The 16,575-nt window shown below is 59.8% G+C and overlaps 1 protein-coding gene across 1 annotated transcript in view; it reads left to right on the top strand.

Annotated features, from left to right (window-relative positions):
- Positions 1-16,522, top strand: part of EPPK1 (epiplakin 1) — a gene marked incomplete at both ends in the record, with an annotated part of 31,585 nt that extends 15,063 nt beyond the window's left edge. Inside the window, 6 exons of the mRNA XM_079299559.1 lie at positions 1,719-3,510; positions 3,574-3,869; positions 4,290-4,919; positions 10,706-11,441; positions 15,560-15,630; positions 16,234-16,522. Coding sequence (XP_079155685.1) covers positions 1,719-3,510; positions 3,574-3,869; positions 4,290-4,919; positions 10,706-11,441; positions 15,560-15,630; positions 16,234-16,522 — 3,814 coding nt within the window. The remainder of the gene's footprint in view (positions 1-1,718; positions 3,511-3,573; positions 3,870-4,289; positions 4,920-10,705; positions 11,442-15,559; positions 15,631-16,233) is intronic.
- Positions 16,523-16,575: the final 53 nt, after the last annotated feature.

Below are 16,575 nucleotides of genomic sequence, written 5' to 3'. Positions count from 1 at the left end.
CAGAGCCTTCCCGAGAGTCGGGGATTGAGGTTCTGGCCCTGATAATGAGCTGAAGGTGTCATTAGTGTCACTCAGCCGAGTTTGCTGATGGGTGTTCCCAGGGAGATGCGCTGGGTTTCGATTCTGCCGCTTTTACAAGGCTGTGGCCTCATCGCTGCACAGCCCTGCAGATGCTGACAGTTTGTTTACAGGGCGTCCCGAGGGCAGCAGGTGACAAAGTGACACATCCTGGCCGTGGGTGGCATCCCCGCCCGTGGCAGGGGCTGGAACGGGATGAGTTTTAAGATCTTGTCCCACCCAAAATCTCCTGGCAGTCTGTGATGCAGCTGTGATTGGCACATTTAACAACCCAGAGCTCAGTTTTGGGGGACAGGAGGGTGACAGGATTGGATTTGAGGTCTCTGCCATTCCAGAGACCCAGAACAAGCAGAGAATAGGGATGGGACAGGGATGGGAACAATGATGGAGCAGGGATGGAACAGGGATGGGAACAGGGATGGAACAGGGATGGGAACAGGGATGGAACAGGGATGGGAACAGGGATGGAACAGGGATGGAACAGGGATGGAAACAGGGATGGAACAGGGATGGAGCAGGGATGGGAACAGGGATGGAGCAGGGATGGAACAGGGATGGAACAGGGATGGAGCAGGGATGGGAACAGGGATGGAACAGGGATGGAACAGGGACGGGAACAGGGATGGAACAGGGATGGGAACAGGGATGGAACAGGGATGGAACAGGGATGGGAACAGGGATGGAGCAGGGATGGAACAGGGATGGAACAGGGATGGAACAGGGATGGGAACAGGGATGGAGCAGGGATGGAACAGGGATGGAACAGGGATGGGAACAGGGATGGAGCAGGGATGGAACAGGGATGGAACAGGGATGGGAACAGGGATGGAACAGGGATGGGAACAGGGATGGGAACAGGGATGGAACAGGGATGGGAATAGGGATGGGAACTGCAATGGGAACAGGGATGGAACAGGGATGGGAACAGGGATGGAGCAGGGATGGAGCTGGGATGGAACAAGGATGGAGCAGGGATGGGACAGGGATGGAGCAGGGATGGACTCTGAGTCACAAGTTTTCACACTTTTACAAGTTTTTGTCCATTCCCACATTGAAGTTAATTGTCCAATCCCAGCTCCAGATCCTGCATTCCCATCCTCCCAGATTGCTCTCCTCAATTTGCTGCTATTTTTATCATTTGGGGCCTGAAGCTGCAGCTGTGTCCTTGGTTCTGGGGCTGGCAAAGGATTGTTTGGTGTGACTGAGCTGTGAGGAGAACCTGCTCACACTTTATATATAATTCAGAGTTACACCCTAATGCAGTACAGAATCTGAAAAATACAAAAGTTACAACTTCAGGCATCAGGAGTAGCTGGCCCAAAAGTGAGTGGTGGCTGTGTCAGTGAGGAGCAGGAGAGAAAGGAGGTTGAGGCCACACATCTGAGGCAGTGCCAGGCTCTGAGGGACCAGGTGGGACCTGGGGGTACAAGGACTGTCACTCACCTGTGCCCTGTGAGCTCTCTGCCCACCCCAGCCTGGTCCTGGGATGCTCTGAGGGAGCAGCACAGCCCCATCTGCTGCTCCCTGCTCCTCCCTGGGCCCCGTGGTCACTGCCAGGAGAGGATTCCCCCACACCCACCCCAAAATCCGCGCAGGGACTCGTGTCTGACCACGGGCTCGGTGCGCTCCTCCCTCCCCAGGCACACCCAGCACCCCACGGCAGCAGGATCCTCCCCAGACACGATGCAGAACACGAGTGGATGCTCCCAGAGCTGCAAACCCTCAGGTGAGGCCGCAGGTGAGCACCAAGGGATGGGTGTGGCAGGCAGCAATTTCATCGCCGGAGTGTTCCTGCCGGCCGGGAAGGAGAAGCTGAGCGTCTGGGAGGCCATGAGGAGGGGACTGCTGAGCCCGGGCACGGCGCTGGTGCTGCTGGAGGCGCAGGCGGCCTCGGGGCTGCTGACGGAGCCCGCCAGGAACCGGCGGCTCTCGGTGCACCAGGCGCTGGCCCAGGGGCTCATCGGCCACGACTTCTTGGAGAAGCTGCTCTCGGCGGAGGGAGCCGTGACGGGGTACACAGAGCCCTGCACGGGGCAAAAGATGTCCCTGTTCCAGGCCATGGGGCAGGGGCTCATCCTCAGGGAGCACGGCACCCGCCTGCTGCAGGCCCAGCTCGCCACCGGCGGCATCATCGACCCCGAGCGCGGTCACCGTATCCCCGTGGAGGTGGCCTACGAGCGCGGCTACTTGGACCAGGAGATGAGCCAGATCCTGTCAGACCCCCAGAACCAAACACGGAGCTGCTTCGACCCCAACACCCACGAGAACCTGACGTACCTGCAGCTGCTGCGCCGCTGCGTGCCCGACCCCGAGACGGGGCTGCTGATGCTGCAGCTGATGGACAAGGGCTCGGTGCTGCACCAGCTGAGCCAGGATGCCCGCACAGCCCTGCAGGCCACCCGCACCACGCTGCCTCTGGGGCTCTTCCAGGGCCACAGCGTCTCCCTCTGGGAGCTCCTCTTCTCCCGCTACGTCCCTGAGCAGCGGCGCCAGGAGCTGCTGCGCCGCTACAAGGCGGGCACGGTCACCATTGCGGAGATGATGGAGTTGCTCACGGCCATGGTCACCAGGGCCGAGGCCCAGGGACAGGGGACCGACGTGGCCCCCGAAGACACAGAGAGGGAGGAGCTGCCTGACCCCGTGCAGAACGGCAGCGACTCAAATTCCCAGAAGGAGTGGGAACAGAATCTGGAACAGGAGAGGGAACGGGAACGGGAGCGGGATTGGGAACTGAGGCAGGAATTGAAGCAGGAGCTGGAGCGGAAACGGGAGCTGGAACAGGAATGGGAGCTGGATCAGGATCAGGAGTTGGAATGGGGACTGAAGCGAGAGCTGAAGCAGGATCAGGATCAGGAGCTGGAACGGTCCCTCAAGTCCCACACGCTCGAGGTCTCGGCCGGCGGCTCCCACGGCAGCAAGGTGTCCCTGTGGGAGCTGCTCTTCTCCCGCTACGTGCCCGATCCCCAGCGAGATGAGCTGCTGAGGGAATACAGGGCGGGCACTGTCACCATTGCAGAGATGATCGAGTTCCTCACTGCCGTGGTCACTCGGGCACAAAGTGAGAACGGAGATCTGGGCTCACCCACGGCCAAAATTGATGACGAGGGGAGGGCGTCACCCCCAGGCCAGGAGCAGCGGCTGAGAAAATCCCTGAAGTCTGTGAGAGTCCGAGTCGCTGCCGGGGAGTTCCGGGGGCGAAACGTGTCCGTGCTGGACCTGCTCTTCTCGGGATACGTCCCTCAGGGGACGCGGCAGGAGCTGCTGGAGCTGTACAGGGCGGGGGTCCTGAGCACCGAGCAGGTGGCCACCGTGGTCACCAACATGGTCACCCGAGCTGAGGCCGCCAACTTGGCCAGGAGCCCCCACAGGGCAGGGGAGGATGAGGAGGGCGGTCCAGCACGCCTGGATGATGCCTTGAAGGCCACCCCCGTGGTTGTGCCGGCTGGGGAGCTGCAGGGCAGGCAGGTGTCCCTGTGGGAGCTGCTCTTCTCCCAGCACATCCCCGAGGAGAAGCGGCAGGAGCTGCTGCAGCTCTACCGAGAGGGGTTCGTAACTCTGGAGCTGATGACAACTGTTGTCAGCGCTCTGATTAGGAAAAAAGAGTTGACAGGCAGGAAATTCCATGTTACAGTCAAGGGTTCCAACCAGGACCCTGTGAGAGCAGCAGAGGGGGGTGACGACCCCCCCAAAGAAGAACCGTGGGAAACAACCCTAAAAACCACAAGGGTCGATGTGGAGGCTGCCGAGTTTCGGGGCCGCAAGGTCTCGCTCTGGGAGCTGCTGCACTGCCGGTATATGGCCGAGGAGAGCAGGGAGGAGCTGCTGGAGCTGTACCGGGAGGGGCAGCTGAGCCTGCAGCAGGTGAGGGCGGCTGTGAGCACCATCGTGAGCAGGGCAGCAGCGGCAGCGGCGAGGGCAGGGCCGGGGGAGCCCGGCAGTGGCCACAGGGCAGAACCAGCGGGACCGGGGAGTGACCACAGGGCAGAACCAGTGACCCCCGGGAGTGACCACAGGGCAGAAACAGTGACCTCTGTGAGTGGCCACAGGGCAGAACCAGTGACCCCCGGGAGTGACCACAGGGCAGAACCAGTGGGACCGGGGAGTGACCACAGGGCAGAACCAGTGACCCCCGGGAGTGACCACAGGGCAGAGCCAGTGACCCCCGGGAGTGGCCACAGGGCAGAAACAGTGACCTCTGTGAGTGGCCACAGGGCAGAGCCGGTGGGACCTGGGAGTGGCCACAAGGCAGAACCAGTGGCCACAGAGGCCGAGCCCAGCCCCCTGCAGGGGGACAAGGCCACCACAGCCCAGGTGTCACTGGGGGAGGCCCAGGGCGGGCAGGGGACCCTGTGGGAGCTGCTCTCCTCCCAGCACATCCCCGAGGAGAAGCGGCAGGAGCTGCTGGAGCTGCCCCGAGGGGAGACCCTGCCCCTCCAGGAGCTGCCCCGAGAGGGGACCCTGCCCCTCCAGGAGCTGCCCAGCACCACCAGCAGCCTCGGGAGCCCCTTGAGGGCCCCTCCCCCGCTCACCGTGGATCTGCTGCTTTCCGAGGGCTCCCACATCACCCAGGACCCGTGCCAGGACCCGTGCCAGGACCCGTGCCAGGGGCCGTGCCAGGGGCCGTGCCAGGGGCCGTGCCAGGGGCCGTGCCTGGCCCGCACGGTGTCGGTGTGGGAGCTCCTGAGCTCCCGGCGCGTGTCCGAGTTCAGGCGGGAGGCGAGGCTGGAAACCTTCCCCAGGGCGGGGCTCAGGGTGAACAGGATCACGGTGAGCACCAGCATCCGCAGCGAGCTGCGGCACGGAGGGGACAGCGCTGGCACCGGGGGCACCGCCTGGTGCTAGTGAGAGCGGCTGGCACCGGGGACAGTCTGGCACCGGTGAGACGGAGCCTGGCACAGGTGACACCGAGCCTGGCACCGGGGACAACGAGCCTGGCACTGGTGTCACCGAGCCTGGCACCAGTGAGACCAAGCCTGGCACCGGGGACACCGAGCCTGGCACCAGGGACACCGAGCCTGGCACTGGTGACACCAACCCTGGCACCAGTGACACCGAGCCTGGCACCAGGGACACCGAGCCTGGCACCAGGGACACCGAGCCTGGCACAGGAGGCTCCTGACCCCGTGGACTTCCTCCTCGTGCCCTTGGCGTCACCGTGTTCCCAATCTCTCAGTTCCAATCCCGCTGTGCCAATCCCGCTGTGCAAATCCCGCCGTGCCAATCCCGCCGTGCCAATCCCGCCGTGCCAATCCTGCGGTGCCAATCCCATCCTGCTTCAATCCCGCTGTGCCAATCCCGTGTTCCCAATCCTCGGTGCCAATCCTACAGTGCCAATCCCTTGGTTCCAAACTCTTGGTGCCAATCCCACTATGCCAATACCGCATTCCCAATCCCTCGGTGCCAGTCCCACTGTGCCGATTCCTCGGTGCCAATCCCTCTGCGCCAATCCCGAATTCCCAATCCCTCTGCGCCAATCCCGAATTCCCAATCCCACGGTGCAAATCCCTCAGTGCCAATCCCGTGTGCCCAGTTTGGCTGCTCAGTAAAACTCCTGCTGTCCTCAATCTGTTCAGGTTTATTTTTTCCAGCAGACATTTCCCAGATGGGGAAATGGGAATGGGATGCCCGGGAGCCTTGGCGCAGCCCTGGCACTGCCCCGTCTCTGCCAGGGACACCGAGCAAGGACAGGGACACGGAGCCAGCGCCCATCTGGGCTGCAGAGTGCCCTGGGGGAGAGACAGACGGACAGACAGACGAACGGACACACGGACAGATGAACGGACGAACAGACGGATACACAGAGACAGACGGACAGACAGTCAGACACATGACAGGCGGACAGAAGGACAGAGGGACGCACAGACGGATGGACAGACGGACAGACACACGGACAGACACGCAGACAGACAGATGGACAGAATGACACGCAGGCAGACAGACAGACGGATGGACAGACACTGCGGGCTGGGGGCTGGGGGCTGGGGGCAGCAACACCCCAGGACAGCCCCAGAGGGCTCAAATTATGGGTTGGGTTATGGGTTATGGATTTGGGTTATGGGTTAGTGGTTAGCATTAGGGTTTGGGTTATGGGTTATGGGTTTGGGTTACGGGTTATGGGTTATGGGTTATGGGTTTGGGTTAGGGGTTTGGGTTACGGGTTATGATTTGGGTTATGGGTTATGGGTTATGGGTTTGGGTTAGGGGTTTGGGTTACGGGTTATGATTTGGGTTATGGGTTATGGGTTATGGGTTTGGGTTATAGGTTTGGGTTATGGGTTAGTGGTTAGCATTAGGGTTTGGGTTATGGGTTTGGGTTATGAGTTTGGGTTATGGGTTATGGGTTATGGGTTTGGGTTACGGGTTACGGGTTATGGGTTACGGTTTATGGGTTTGGGTTATGGGTTATTGGTTAGCATTAGGGTTTGGGTTATGGGTTTGGGTTATGAGTTTGGGTTATGGGCTATGGGTTTGGGTTTGGGTTATGGGCTATGGGTTATGGGTTATGGGTTATGGGTTATGGGTTTGGGTTATGAGTTATGGGCTATGGGTTATGGGCTATGGGTTAGGGTTATGGGTTATGGGTTTGGGTTGCGGGTTTGGGTTATGGGTTAGGATTTGGGTTATGGGTTTGGGTTACGGGTTTGGGTTACGGGTTAGGATTTGGGTTATGGGTTTGGGTTACTCGGTGACAGCCCCCGGCCCAGCAGCGGGTACCGGCTCCAGATGGCTCCAGAGCCTCGGGCTGCACCCCCACAGGAAGCGCTGGGTTTGCGAAAAGCAGCTGACAGACAGCAGGAGGGTGAGCGAGGGCAGAGCTGAATTCATCTGCATCGAGAACAGCTCGTTGTGTAACGGGCCGGAACCGAGCGGGGTGGGAGAAGGAAGGGTCGGGAATGGGACCACCCCCATTCCTGGGGGAATGGGATCCTCATCCCTGCGGGAACGGGACCCCCATCCCCGCGGGAACGGGACCCCCATCCCCGCGGGAACGGGACCCTCATCCCTGCGAGAACGGGACCCCCATCCCTGCGGGAACGGGACCCCCATCCCTGAGGGAACGGGACCCCCATCCCTGCGAGAACGGGACGCTCATCCCTGCTGGAACGGGATCCTCATCCCTGCTGGTATTCCGCACCACAGCACCAGGAATTCATCTGTTTTTTTGGGAGAGTGGGGCGGCAGGAAAAGATGCAAAAGGAGACGGGAGCAGCTGGAAAAGGAACAGGAAAGCAGCGAATCCATCGCTCTGCCCTCGGGAAAGCAGAGGGAGCGCTCAGAGCAGCTTTTCCTGCAGGATGATCAAGAAATCACGGACCCGGGGAATGGTTGGGTGGGAAGGGACATTAAAGCTCATCCTGTCCCACCCCTGCCACGGCAGGGACTCCCTCCCCTACCCCAGGGTGATCCAAACCCCAATGTCCAGCCTGGCTTTGGGCACTGCCAGGGATCCAGGGGCAGCCACAGCTCTGGGCACCTGTGCCAGGGCCTGCCCACCTGCCAGGAACAATTCCTCCCTGATATCCAATCAAAATGCAACCTAAATCAAATCGAAATCCAACCGAAATCCAACGTAAATCCAGTCGAAATCAACTGTCTTCCAGCACGAAGCTGTCCCACCTTGTCCCCTGTCACTGCCTGCTCTTGTGCAAAGTCCCTCTCCGGGGACCCACGGGGGTGGCACAGCCCTGCAGAGCTGCCCTCGAGGGTGGGACGTGGGGCCAGCCTGGCCTGGGACCCCCTGGGGCCCCCGACCCACCCAAAGGTGCTGCCAGGGTTGCCCCAACTCTCCAGCAGCCGCAAGCGCTCCCAAAATTTCCTGACACGCCCACCCCCCCTCAGGCGGAGCAGCCCCGCTCCGGGCCCCGCTCCGGGCCCCGATAAGGCGGCGCTGGGCGCTTTTATCGCCCGGCACATCTGTCCTGCCAGATGTGCAGCTGCTGCCCCGCCTTCCTCCTCCCCCCGCTGCGGCTCTGCCCCTCTTCCACAGCGAGCCCGCGGGGTTTGGGGGCTCGGGCTGCTCGCAGAGCCCCTGGAAACATTTCCTGGGGCAATGTCACCAGTCCCAGCCCCAGTGTCACCTGTCCAAATGTCACCTGTCCCAGCCCCAATGTCACCAGTCCCAGCCCCAGTGTCACCTGTCCAAATGTCACCTGTCCCAGCCCCAGTGTCACCTGTCCAAATGTCACCTGTCCCAGCCCCAATGTCACCTGTCCCAGCCTCAGTGTCACCTGTCCCAATGTCACCTGTCCCAGTGTCACCTGTCCCAGCCCCAGTGTCACCTGTCCCAATGTCACCTGTCCCAATGTCACCTGTCCCAGCCCTCAGCCCGGCCTGCTCACCTCACCTGCTGTTCACTGACAAAGCTCCTGATGAAAACATTAAAGTTGATAAAAATATTGAATTACTGTGGCTCTCAGAGCCCCCACCCCCCCCTTAGAGCTCCCTCCCGGTCCCCGAGGCACACAGGGATCTCAGCTGTGAGATTTTGGGTCTGAATATTCGGGTTTTAGGTTTCCTGAAGGACTGTGCAGTTTGGGGATCTCAGCTGTGAGATTTTGGGTGTAAGGTTCAGATTTGGGTCCCCCCAGGACTGTGCAGTTTGGGGATCTCAACAGTGAGATTTGGGGTCTGAAGGTTCAGGTTTGGGGTTCCCTGCAGGACTGTGCAGTTTGGGGATCTCAGCAGTCAGATTTGGGGTCTGAAGGTTCAGGATTTGGGTTCCCTGCAGGACTGTGCAGTTTGGGGAGCTCAACAGTGACATTTTGGGTCTGAAGGTTCAGGTTTGGGGTTCCCCCAGGACTGTGCAATTTGGGGATCTCAGCAGTGAGATTTTGGGTCTAAAGTTCAGGTTTGGGTTCCCCCCAGGACTGTGCAGTTTGGGGAGCTCAGCAGTGAGATTTTGGGTCTAAAGTTCAGGTTTGGGTTCCCCCCAGGACTGTGCAGTTTGGGGAGCTCGTGGCTCTGTCCCCCCTGTGTCACAGGGGACAGAGTTTTCCTTTTTGGCTCTGCTGTCACTGGGATCTGCTGGGGGTGTGAATTGTCCTGGTTTGTCCCAGCAGCACAAACAGGGGGTTCAGCCCGGGGGTCTCCAGCAGCTTTTCCCCAGAGGTCACACCCCACACCAGCTCTGAGGCTCCCTTGGGAGGTTTCACCTGGAAGATAAAAAGGAACAAACCAGACTGTTGTGATGACCCTTGGTCCCATTTTCCACTGGGCTGGCTCCACAGCCCTGCCCCTAATCAGAGCTCGTGGAGTGTTGAAGGTCGTTGGGACGGGAGTTCCTGCTGTGAGGGGACAGCACAGACTCTTCCCTGGACAGGCTGGAGGGGTCCTGAGCCCAAAGTGCTGGGGCAGGGCTGTGGTGCCCTCCCTGCTCATCCTGCCCGGGTGGGAGAGGGACGGGCAGGAGTGGGGCAGGACTGACCCCTCCTCACACCCCGGGAATGTTTTATTCCAGCCCATGGATCCCACTGATCCCAGCCCATGGATCCCACTGATCCCAGTCCATGGATCCCATGGATCCCATAGATCCCCCATGGATCCCATAGATCCCAGCTCATGGATCCCACTGATCCTATGAATCCCACTGTTTCCATAGATCCCAGCCCATGGATCCCATTGATCCCAGCCCATGGATCCCATTGATCCCACTGTTCCCATTGATCCCATCCCATGGATCCCACTAATCCCATTGATCCCAGCCCATGGATCCCATTGATCCCATTGATCCCATCCCATCCAATGGATCCCATGGATCCTATCCCATCACAGGGATCCCATTGATCCCATCCCACAGATCCCACAGATCCCATGGATCCCATCCCATTCCATAGATCTCATTGATCCCATTCCATCCCATGAATCCCATTGATCCCATTCCATGGATCCCATGGATCCCATCCCATCCCACTGATTCCAATGATCCCATCCCATCCCATGGATCCCATCCTGTATCCCATCCCATCCCATCCCATCCCAACCCAGATGTTTCCAAAGTCCAGCCAGATGTGTCCATTCTGGCTGTTTCCGGGTGGATTCTGGCTATTCCCAGTTGGATTCTGGCTATTCCCGGGTGGATTTCTGGCTATTCCCAGTTGGATTCTGGCTATTCCTAGTTGGATTCTGGCTATTCCCAGTTGGATTCTGGCTATTCCCAGTTGGATTCTGGCTATTCCCGGGTGGATTTCTGGCTATTCCCGGGTGGATTTCTGGCTATTCCCGGGTGGATTCTGGCTATTCCCAGTTGGATTCTGGCTATTCCCGGGTGGATTTCTGGCTATTCCCAGTTGGATTCTGGCTATTCCCAGTTGGATTCCTGGCTATTCCCAGTAGGATTCTGGCTATTCCCGGGTGGATTTCTGGATATTCCCAGTTGGATTCTGGCTATTCGCAGCTGGATTCTGGCTATTCCCAGTTGGGTTCTGGCTATTCCCAGTTGGGTTCTGGCTATTCCCAGTTGGGTTCTGGCTATTCCCAGCTGGATTCTGGCTATTCCCAGTTGGGTTCTGGCTATTCCCAGTTGGATTCCTGGCTATTCCCAGTTGGATTCCTGGCTACTCCCGGGTGGTTTTCTGGCTATTCCCAGTTGGATTCTGGCTATTCCCGGGTGGATTCTGGCTATTCCCAGTTGGATTTCTGGCTATTCCCAGTTGGATTCTGGCTATTCCCAGCTGGATTCTGGCTATTCCCAGCTGGATTCTGGCTATTCCCAGCTGGATTCTGGCTATTCCCAGTTGGGTTCTGGCTATTCCCGGAGGGATTCTGGCTATTCCCAGTTGGATTCTGGCTATTCCCAGTTGGATTCTGGCTATTCCCGGGGGGATTCTGGCTATTCCCGGGGGGATTCTGGCTATTCCCAGTTGGATTCTGGCTATTCCCGAGTGGATTCTGGATATTCCCGGTTGGATTCTGGCTATTCCCGGGTGGATTTTGGCTATTCCCAGTTGGATTCTGGCTATTCCCAGTTGGATTCTGGCTATTCCCGGGTGGATTCTGGCTATTCCCGGGTGGATTCTGGCTATTCCCGGGTGGATTCTGGCTATTCCCAGTTGGATTTTGGCTATTCCCGGGTGGATTCTGGCTATTCCCAGTTGGATTTTGGCTATTCCCAGTTGGATTCTGGATATTCCCGGGTGGATTCTGGATATTCCCAGTTGGATTCTGGCTATTCCCAGTTGGATTTTGGCTATTCCCGGGTGGATTCTGGCTATTCCCAGTTGGATTTTGGCTATTCCCAGTTGGATTCTGGATATTCCCGGGTGGATTCTGGATATTCCCAGTTGGATTTTGGCTATTCCCAGTTGGATTTTGGCTATTCCCAGTTGGATTTTGGCTATTCCCAGTTGGATTTTGGCTATTCCCGGGTGGATTTTGGCTATCCCATTTTCAGCCATGGCCGGTTCCAGCCCGTGCCCTCATCCTGCCGAGGCTCAGCCTCACCTCTGCACACATCTGGCTGCCTTCCCGCTCCCGAGGCTCTCGGGGAAGGGCCGGGGCCGCGTTTCCTGCCCGGCAGGAGCTCAGGCAGGGCTGGAAGCAGCAGCAGGAGCCGATCCAAGGCTGTAGCCCCGGCCCGTGCCCCGGGGGACGGCGGGGATGCTTTCAGCAGCTCTGGGAGCAGCTCCAGAAAACTGGAAATCCCAAAAAAATCCCGCCCAGGATTGCCCTGATCCCCCCAGGATTGCCCTGATCCCCCCCAGGATTGCCCTGATCCCCCCCAGGATTGCCCTGATCCCCCCAGGATTGCTCTGATCCTTCCAGGATTGCTCTGATTCCCCCCCCCAGGATTGCCCTGATCCCCCCAGGATTGCTCTGATCCCCCCAGGATTGCTCTGATTCCCCCCCCCCCCAGGATTGCCCTGATCCCCCCAGGATTGCTCTGATCCTTCCAGGATTGCTCTGATTCCCCCCCCCCCAGGATTGCCCTGATCCCCCCAGGATTGCTCTGATCCCCCCCAGGATTGCCCTGTTCCCCCCAGGATTGCTCTGATTCCCCCAGGATTGCCCTGATCCCCCCAGGATTGCTCTGATCCCCCCAGGATTGCCCTGATCCCCCCAGGATTGCTCTGATCCTTCCAGGATTGCCCTGATCCCCCCAGAATTGCTCTGATCCCCCCAGGATTGCCCTGATCCCCCCAGGATTGCCCTGATCCCCCCAGGATTGCCCTGATCCCCCCAGGATTGCTCCGATTCCCCCAGGATTGCCCTGATCCCCCCGGGATTGCTCTGATCCTGAGCGTTGGGGTCCTGCTGAGCTGCTCCCGCCTCATTCCCTGAGTTCATTCCCTGAGTTAATGAATTCCCTGAGTTAAAGAATTCCCTGAGTTAATGAATTCCCTGAGGTGTTAATTCCCTGAGTCACCTGTGCAGGTGAGGATCAGGGCAGGTCAGAGCTGGATCCTGCAGCGCCCTGCGGCCCCCGGACAGACAGACAGACGGACAGACAGAGCTGCGGGAAGGCGTCTGCCACATCCACGGAGCTTTTTTGGCACCCGAACCTCCAACCCCGGCCCGGAGCGAGAACAGCGATGACACCAGCGCAGCCCGGCCCGTCCAACACTGCGGGGAACACACAGAGAGGGGGCGGGGGGTCCCCGCAGCCGGACCGGAACGGACACGGAGCCGCCCCCGCCCTGGGACCCCCAAACCGCGCGGAACCAGCGCGGGGGGCGGGGCTGGGGGTGTCCTGATCCTTGGGGGGCAATTCTGGGGGTGGTCTAATCCTTATGGGGCAGACCTGGGGGTGGGGGGTAGTTCTGGGGTGTCTTGATCCTTATGGGGCAGTTCTGTGGTGTCCTGGTCCTTATGGGAGAGTTCTGGGGTGTTCTTCTCTTGGGGGGGGGGAGGGGGGAGTTTTGGGGGTGGGGGTCAGTTCTGGGGGTGCCCTGCTCTCGGGGGGCAGTTTTGGGGGTGGGGGGCAGTTCTGGGGGTGGGGGGGAGCAGTTTTGGGGTGTCCTGCTCTCGGGGAGGGAGGGTTCCCCCAAACCCCAGGGCCTGCAGAGGCTCCAGGGAGGGATAAACCCAAACTGACCAGAAAGGGGCTCAGAAACCCCACGGGCTCTGCCAGCTCAGGTTTGGGGGGTGTTCTCACCTGGGACCCCCCTTAAATAACCCCAGGAGCTCCAGGGATCCCCCTGAGCCCTGCGGGATCCTCCCATTTCGGGGACACAGCTTCAGACCCAAACCCTGAACCTTCAAACCCTAAATCTCACTGCTGAGATCCCCAAACTGCACAATCCTGGGGGGAACCCCAAAACCCGAACCTTCAGACCCCAAATCTCACTGCTGAGATACCAAATTTCCCCAGCTTGGATGGAACCCCAAAACCCGAACCTCCAGACCCCAAATCTCACTGCTGAGATCCCCAAACTGCACAATCCTGGGGAGAACCCCAAAACCCGAAACTTCAGACCCCAAATCTCACTGCTGAGATCCCAAATTCCCCAGCCTGGGGATCCCCAGTGGGTTTGGGAATTGTGGGGGCTCCTGAGGCGAATTCAGCTCCTGGGCACCAAAACCCTGGAATTGTTTTCCCAAATCCCCCCGAGCCCTCAGGCCGGGCTGGTCCCCAAACCCCAAATCCCAAATCCCTAAAATCGCGGGGCTCCCTGCCCCGGGGCGGTGCCCGCGCTGCTCAGCCCTTTCCAGGCAGGAATTTTCCACCTGAGCCTCCCCTGGCGCACCTGAGCCGTTCCCTCTCCTCCCGTCCCTGTCCCTGTTCCCGGATCCCAAATCCCCCCGTCTGTCCCCCCCCGCTCAGGGAGTTTTGGGAGTGAAATCGTCCCCTCCCCCTCCCCAGCCCCCTTTTCTGCAGGCTGAGCCCCTTCCCCAGCTCCCCCCTCTGCCCCAGGCCCTGCCCAGCGCCGGCCCCGCCTCTGGAGCTGCTCCAGCCCCTCAGTGTCCTTCTCCCCACGAGGGAGAGGCACCTGCCTGCCCCAGGACTGGGCTGGGCACACCTGGGATACACCTGAGCACACCTGAGCACACCTGGGATACACCTGGGATACACCTGGGATACACCTGGGATACACCTGGGGCACACCTGGGACACACCTGGGGCACACCTGAGCACACCTGAGCACACCTGGGCACACCTGAACGCCCAGGCAGGAGCCCTGGGAGCAGCCAGGGGCTGTTGGATCCCACAAACTTGGGGGTTTTTGGGTTTTTTTTAGGCTCTGACCCGTTGCAGAACTCTGCCTTGGAGAGACCTTGGGGAAAACTTCCGAATTTGAGTGATGGAGTTAAAACCACGGGTGTGCAGTTAATTAAAATGTGTGATTTTACACAGTAAAGGTTTTAAATTTCAAGTTTTTATAGTACAGCAATCAGTGTGAGACAAGATTGAAGATTTTGAGTGTTGTCTTTTTCTTTGTTCATCTTGATAAATTTCAGGCAGCAGTTTCTGGTTGGTCGGTCAGCGTTATGGGAATTTGGTTATTAATTAAAAGTATAAATAATACAGATGTTAATTCTCTAATGGGTGTTTGGCTCTAAGCTGGATCTGTCTCCATCTTCCTCACTGCTGCAGTAGCTGGAAGTGCTGCTGGACTCTCTGTACCTTTGGATAAATTCAATAAACAACCCAACACGAGAAAATCCGTTTCCTTCGTGCGTTTGTTAATCCTGGCTCTGAGGGAGAACAGCAGAGACCGAGACAAAGCAGGAATTGAGTGGTGTCCATCCCACACCCCCGTGTCCATCCCACACCCCCGTGTCCATCCCCGTGTCCATCCCAGTGTCCATCCCACACCCCCATGTCCATCCCCGTGTCCATCACTGGGAGATGGACAGGAGCTGGTGGCCACGGACAGGAGATGGCCACGGACAGGAGATGGCCACGGACAGGAGATGGCCATGGACAGGAGATGGACACGGACAGGAGATGGCCATGGACAGGAGATGGTGGCCCCGGACAGGAGATGGTGGCCACAGGCAGGAGATGGTGGCCACGGACAGGAGATGGTGGCCACAGGCAGGAGCTGGTGGCCACGGACAGGAGATGACCACGGACAGGAGATGGCCATTGACAGGAGCTGGTGGCCACGGACAGGAGCTGGTGGCCCCGGACAGGAGATGGTGGCCACAGGCAGGAGCTGGCCCGGGGGCGAGCAGGAGCCTGCCCAGGCTGGGAGTGGCCCGGGGCTGTGAAGATGCAGCCCCAGGGCAGGGCCGGGGCGCGGTTTGTGTTTGGTTTAAACAATTCCATTCTCTGCCCTTGAACTCCCCGCCAGCTTTCGCCGCGATAAGAGCCGGGCTGATTCCTTCCCAGCCTGGCTGGCACACGCGCCACAAGGTGACCCTGGTGGCCACCGGGCACGGGGGGGCACCTGGCGGTGGCCCAGGGGGTGACAATGACAGGGGGGGCTTTGCCAGGGCCAGCTTGGGGTCACCGACAGCGGGGACTCAGAGTGGGCTCAGAGTGCCAGGGCTCCATTTACCCGGGTCAGTGGCCCAGCAGGACCCGGTGGTGGGCCAACAGGACACAGTGGTGGCCCAGCAGGACCCGGTGGTGGCCCAGCAGAACCCGATGGTGGCCCAGCAGGACCCCAGGTGGTCCACACCAGCAAACTCCTCCTGTTCCCTTGTCCCCAGGCGGTGTCTGTGCCATACCCGGTGTGCGCTGCCTGTGTCACCTCCCCTGGCCCGCAGCCACCCTCGCTGGCCCCTCGGTTCGCCACAGCAGCCACAGGCTGAGGGGGAGGACGTGCCCGAAGCCAGCCCGGCGCCAGTGAGGCACGGAACAGGGTGGGACGAGAACGGTCGCGCTAAAAGTAACTGGAGACTGCCAGAAAAAGCAAAAAAAAAAGCAACAAAAAACCATCGAACGAGCCAGAGACTTCCCAGCGGAATGAAAACATCTGCTGGGCACCGGGTGGGGGCCGGCCCGGAGTTTTGGGGGGGCCCGGACAGGGGGACACGAACCGGGCGGGGTGCGGGGGTTCCGGGGATCCCGGGGTTTCGGTATTTCGGTGTTTCGGGATTTCGGGGTTTCGAGGTTTCGGGGTTTCGGGGTTTCGGAATTTCAGGGTTTCGGAATTTCGGGGTCTCGGTGTTTCGGGATTTCGGTGTTTCGGGTTTTGGGGTTTCGGGATTTCGGGGTTACGGAATTTCGGGGTTTCGGTGTTTCGCTGTTTCGGGTTTTCGGGATTTCAGGTTTTTCGGGGCCCCTCCCGGCGGGGCGGGGCGTGCGCGGCCGCACGTCCGGAGCGGGGCGGGACGAGCCCGGGCCGGCCCCGCGCGGCACCGGCAGAACGCGGCGGGGCTCGGGGGGTGCGGGGCCGTGCGGGGCTGCTGCGGTCCGGGAGGTTCGGGTCCGATCAGCTTGGTTCGGTTCGGCGCTGCATCAGCTCGGCTCGACGTGATTCAGAGCGGTTCGGGTCGGAGCGGAGCGGAGCGGATCGGGTCGGAGCGGATCGGATCAAAGCGGATCGGGTCGGACTAGAGCTCGGCACAGCTCGGCACAGCTCAGCACAGCTCGGCACAGCTCAGCACAGC

This window comes from Erithacus rubecula (genome assembly GCF_903797595.1).
Source record: "Erithacus rubecula genome assembly, chromosome: 3".
NCBI classification, from domain to species: Eukaryota; Metazoa; Chordata; class Aves; order Passeriformes; family Muscicapidae; genus Erithacus; species Erithacus rubecula.
This window is presented reverse-complemented; position numbering and strand designations above follow the sequence as displayed.